Raw genomic sequence first — 6,000 nt, 5'->3', positions numbered from 1 at the left:
TTGTTTCAGATTAATTTACAGGTTACATAATGGTAATTACTGTTGGGGATATGTAGGCTGTCACGTGTGGCCAATTGTTCTGCTTTGGTCTACATAATGACATAGCATGTACCAATTGGTTGGTACTTCTTATCTTTGTGTGTCAGGAATGTTTTCATTACATCATTACATATGTAATGGAACATTCTAGGCGCTCATGGGACTCAGAAGGTGTCATATCTTCATAGTATGGCGTGATTACGGCCTTTTGGGTGTCTGTGACGCTTACAAGCATATGTACATGAGCATATAAGCATAAGCGCTACCTTATCCGTGATAACTGGGTACATTTTCATGTGTAATTTACACAGGGAAGGAGTAAGAGTTTAGGGTACGTTGCAGTGGGGGACCCTAGTTTATTTTAGGCGTAGATAAGGAATCTGAAGTAATATTTTACAATTTACATATGTAAGAGTACGTAATAATGTCTCTTTCATAGGTAATCTTTATACTTTTTTTATAGTGTTACATATGTAGGAGATTAGTAATAATGTCTCTAACATATGTAACAATTTTTATTTTCTGTGATATTATGTCACGGTGGCTCTGACATAGTAGCCAGCTGACAGCTATGCTAAACTACACTATTTTAGCCCTAAAGTTTAGTGTTGAAACTCGAGCGCTGTCAGCCTGTAGGTAACTAACCGTGTCTGAGAGGGTTGTTACTAGCAAGATGATAGTGTCAGATGCCAAGGATGGGTCAATGTTTTTGTGGTAAGACCTGCAAAAGGTTCACTCTATCAGTAATCTTGACTGAGAGGCTTGCTCAATGAAGGCACATCCAGATCAACACAGGGTGTTAATAGGCATCCAAGGAATAACTCAACTTGGGTTCGTGGTTTTACCTACAGAAAGTTAAGGGTAATGTTTATGTTATTCCTGAATTGAAAGATGGGTGAGAATGAAGGCACTGTTTAACTATGTATGTGTTAAACCTTGCTATAATGATATTCTGAGGGATAAACAGTCCTGGGGGCAACGTTGTAATCGCTGCGCTGCGCTAGAAAAAGCGGTCATTTAGCGCAGCGCAGCAGTTACACCGCTACGTCCCATGGGCATTTAGCAGAAGCGGTTGAAAAACCGCTTCCGCTAGCCCTAAATTTAGCGGGGTACTGCTTCATCCTGAGGGGCGGCAGCGTTAGCGCAGCGGAAATAAGCGCACTAAAGCTGCGAAATAGCGCAGCGCAGCGCAAAACCCCTACATGGGCGCTTCCTGACCGCTAAACGCTGCACCCACCGCTATATGCTGCGGGAGCAGAAGCTGCGCAGATTCCAATTGGGGAGCGGCATATACCGGCATCCGTCGACATCTCCGCTCGCTATCCTTGTCAAAGTCACTGCTTGGTGTCAACATCATGGTTGGGTCTCAGAAATCTGCCATACCCGCCGAATCCAACGACGTTCCACCGTCTACACCACCTGAGAGGAAGAGGATGATGACTGGATGAATATTTTGCCACCCAAAGAGCCGGACAAAATCAACAAGGCAATCCAATCCAACCTTGAGAGGCTAAGGCAGGAGGCCTTACAATTTAATTGGGACTTGCTTCTTGACAGCTTTCACGCGACTTATATGACTCAGAAAATGTGCACAAAAAACTGAACCACAACTAAATCATACAACACATTCAACTCATGTGAATGCATGCCCCAGCGGAGAACCATTGATCTAATTGATGTTTATGGTGAATTGATTAATTTTTTGCTTCTCAATTTTGATTGAGCGCTGTATTAGCAGTCATATGTGGATCCGGAATGAAGTCAGGCTGGAAGGAGTATTCTTGGATTGCCAAAAGGTTATCAACAAGGCGCGGAGTAACCCAAAATTTGAAGGGTACAAAACAAAACCTAAATCTAAATCTAAACAACCCAACAAAAAAAAGTGCCAGTTTAATTTTTTATTATCTTTTCTTGAATCATTTTTTCTTGAGCTCTGTCCCCTCTAAAAACCTACAAAAAAATCTTGATTATTGATAATTACTGGTAGTTTAAAAGTTTTTTTCCCCCAGTGTATGTAGATTAGCGCTTTATTGCTGCTGCGCTACCGCTGAAATCAGCGGTTTTACGCTGCGCTACCGCTGATTTTAGCAGTTGGCCGCTACATGGCTGATTTTTTCAGCGCGCTAAAATACACTTTTTTTCTCGGGGATCTTGGAAAGCGGAAGCGGCAGCGATTTGACCGCTACACTTCAGCGCAGCGCAGCGGTGCCAAAAACCGCTGCGCTAACCGCTTTGCTGCGCTTTCTGCAGCGCAGCGGTTACAACATTGCTGGGGGGCGTGTTTATATAGAGGGGAAAGAGCAGGAGGGGATATGAGGCGCTTGGAGGCGCTTCAGGACCAGGGGGGAACTGGAAGCGCTCAAAGGAAGCAGATCCTCATGAGGATCAACATTGGAAATGATCAAGGCAGTGTAATGATCAGTACTGATCCTAGATCAGTAGCAGTGCATACTAGCTGATCATAACTAATCATTGATTCCATTCAGTGCTCTTTGAATTGGATTACATCATGTATTGTTTATGTATTTATATCATAACCAATATGTTATGTAAATAGGGACTGAGGCGTAACAGGGGATAAATGAGTGATACCTGTCTTGGGGTATTTCACGTGTACAGTAGTATTACAATGTATTGTAATCTCACTGTTTGCACGTAACTTAACTCTTATAACAATAGTAAATTATGGTAACTGTATTTAACTATGGTTATCTATAATGTGATGTATAACAAGAGTACATTCTTAAGCTTGTATCTAATTATATACATATGTAATAAGGTGTAAAAGGAATGTACTATATGTAATGTGAACAATTGCAGGTACTTGGTACGTGTAAGGTACTGTGACATGTACTCTGTGGCTGACAAGCGCACTCTGCTGCGCATCTCACAAATTCAAGTGCCTTGTGCGCAACTCACTGCTGTCCTTTGGTATCACCAAATCAAACCAATCTGGACTCGCTCATCTCCACGTCCACCATTGTTTTGGGTATCAATCTCAACCTAAATCTTCTTCCCCACAATTTCTCCTATTGATCAATCAACACTCCGCCCAAACTCTCTTGAATCAGATCTATTCTTTGTTCGACTAATTTGTCAACTTCTCCTTGCTTGCGACCTCAAGTTTCTTGAAGCCTTAACTTGGAGTCTGTTTTTCCTGTTCCTTCTCTATAAATATTGTTGCCTATAATCCTAGGGTTTGTTTCTTGTTTCTCTTCAACTTCTCCTCAATCCTCTCGTCAACTAACCTATTCATCACATCCTCACAGTTTATCACACTCTTATTGTCCTATTTCCGTCGTTTTCCTCATTCTTATAGCATCTATTGTCACAGGTTTGGTTTCTTTTCTTCTTTATATTCTCATCTCATTGTTTATACCTTGTTCTTACATTTATGGTGTTCAATATTGCATAAGAATTTTTTAAATAAAATCATAAACTGTAATTTTGGCTGGGAGATGTCACTGTAAGTTTTATGCATGCTGACATCTCCCAGCCAAAATTGGCTTTATGATTTTATGTAAACCGTGACATATGCAATTTTGAACACCATAATTTTTCTTTTTCAGTTCTGGTTTTGGTTTATAGTAATAAAAAAAAGTCAAGGTCCCTTATTTAGCGTAGCCACAAAAAGCGCTGGCCTTTTTTGAATAGTACTAGAGGCTACGGCGGCTTCGCCGCTGTGGGTACATGCCTCAGGCCAAACTTCAGTCATGGGAAAGAGCTCACCTCAGTCCAGAAAGATGCTCCAAGCCAAACACACAATCTCCAATCAGAGCAATTGCCTTAATTTAATGTAGCTGAAGCATGACACAGATAACTCTCAACACCACCCCGCCTCACCACCTTCCTACAAATCCCTGACGGCTTGCCTAAGGTTGCCTGGGATGGGTCAGACATTTTATCATAATTGCAATATAGACTTGGCTCAACTATGCACACAAGATAATGTCAAGGGCAAGCAATTCACCTATCTCAAAAGGCCAATTTCTAAAACATTTGCTATATAGATGAGGAATAGTCTTTGTGCCAGTTCCTCTGCAGCCCGCCATTGAGGAAAATCACCTGTCCGCAGCAACTATGAAAATTTAAGGTAGCTGTCTTCTTTGATAGAAAGTGAAATGTAAGAACCAAGTGTTATAAATTGGGGTATACCCTCTCCTACAGTACAATTAACATTTGCCTTTGTGGATGCGAAAGAAGAGGCTCATTTTGACAAAAACTTTCTTATCTTCATTGGTAGATCAGTCAAAGTAGTAATAACATTATGCACCAATATCTCTCCTCTCTCAATATTGGTAAAGAGAAGTCAATCATCAGAATCAATTGCGCCCGAGACACGGCCCGAGACTACCTTTAGGGAAATTAAATGTTAATTCCCACACAATTAACACGTAAGCAATTATGGAAGGGTCTCACTCGTTTAAACCCTGAGTGAGTTGTCATCCTGTCTGTTGGGAGAGGAGTCGCCGACCTGAATTCAAGTTCAAGTGATCCATCGTGACTGAATCCACAAATTGAGCCCTTCATTTAGTAACTCCAGAAGCTATGTTTTTCCCGCTGAAAACGCTTACACTGAGGCTCACAGGAAAGAATGGCATCGCCCCAGGCGCACTTGACCTGAGAGAAGCCCAGAGAAGATTATTCTCCACGACACCCAGCCTGTCGATATCATCTGAAATCAGAGAACGAGTATCAGCTAGGTTCAAAGGGGCAAGGCTATGTCAACTCACGTCATCCTCCACAAAAATATTGACCCAAAAATTCAGGCGGTCAGTCCCGCCAAGTGAGCTTCTTGTTGATCTCAGCGCGCGGTTGCTTTGAAACATAGTTTATGTTTGTGTGATGTCCTACGGGATTTGAGTTGTGCTGATCAAGATGAAGACCTCGATAATGAAGGATTAAGAGAGTATATAGGCTGTGTTGTCTAGAATTAGGGCGCAAGGGTTACTTGACATTAATAAAGTGTCGCAGCTCGCGGTATCTCCCGCTGGTGGAAAGGAATGGCTTGTCCTTACGGCGTCGTCATGCTCACCAAAATACCCAGCTCGGACTCAGTGAAAGGCCATTTTTAATACATGAATCAGTCGGTAGAACGAAGGTTAGGCCGTAGGCAATCAAACGACGCATGAGCCCGTTATCATCAAATCACGGACCGCAAATCGAGATGGTGATGTTCGCCACTCATGATGGTAAGTGCGCTCAATTCTTGATTCGCCGCGCTACAAAAACGGGTCAGTGTTGCCCAGTTTCTTGAATCCTGCTAGTCGTCTTGGTTACCATGAATTCACTGACAACTGAGAGCATGGCCATAAGAGGGTTCGCCACGCGAGTTTGTTGATTTATCTGGTTAGGTCAACAGTTTTTACCAGCCAAGCTTGAGTTTACTTATTTTTTAACCGGTCCAGATAACAAATCAGGTTGCCGTAGGCGTCTCAGGGGGCCGCAGGGGGCCTGGTTATCCTCGATTTTGTTAAGGGGAGGGAGACGGGGGTTGACATAACAATGCTGACGCTGCCAAACTTCGTCGACTTGATGATAGATGATGTTGCCTACAAAGTTAAAGTCGGGCGTGCAAGCAGTAACGCTGGCTAGTCAGTATGGTCAAGCGGCCGCTGTGACAAGATTGAAACATTTGGCATAGTTAAACTCACACCCAGACCAACATATCCACAAAAAATATGCCAGCTTGACTGGCTGGGCACATCTTCAATGGCTAGGTTACAAGGCCCCGGCTTAGCGGTGTTCAGGAGGCAGGCGGCGGTATTCTTGGTTTGCCTGAAAAACCGTGGCAACAGACTGGGCGTGGCGAAGGGGAAGGGTTTTCCTGTTGTGGGCTGAGATCGGTATACAAGGGCGGTATTGTTCTGGGCCTGGGTCCTGGTTTGAGGTCCAAAGTGGCTGATTGTATCAAATCCAGGGGGGGGGGGCTGATTGGAGTTTGGTTCAGGGTTGGCTGTC

At 43.2% G+C, this 6,000-nt stretch overlaps 1 protein-coding gene across 1 annotated transcript; it reads left to right on the top strand.

The window, feature by feature from the left end:
• Nucleotides 1-5,544: 5,544 nt before the first annotated feature.
• On the top strand, nucleotides 5,545-5,779 carry PtA15_12A143 (uncharacterized protein; the record flags this gene model as incomplete). The annotated part of the gene is made up of 2 exons (XM_053161723.1): nucleotides 5,545-5,620; nucleotides 5,700-5,779. 2 exons carry the CDS (start codon nucleotides 5,545-5,547, stop codon nucleotides 5,777-5,779), a joined length of 156 nt encoding a protein of 51 aa, XP_053025712.1.
• Between the last annotated feature and the right edge of the window lie 221 nt (nucleotides 5,780-6,000).

Source organism: Puccinia triticina, chromosome 12A (genome assembly GCF_026914185.1).
Source record: "Puccinia triticina chromosome 12A, complete sequence".
NCBI lineage: Eukaryota > Fungi > Basidiomycota > Pucciniomycetes > Pucciniales > Pucciniaceae > Puccinia > Puccinia triticina.
This window is presented reverse-complemented; position numbering and strand designations above follow the sequence as displayed.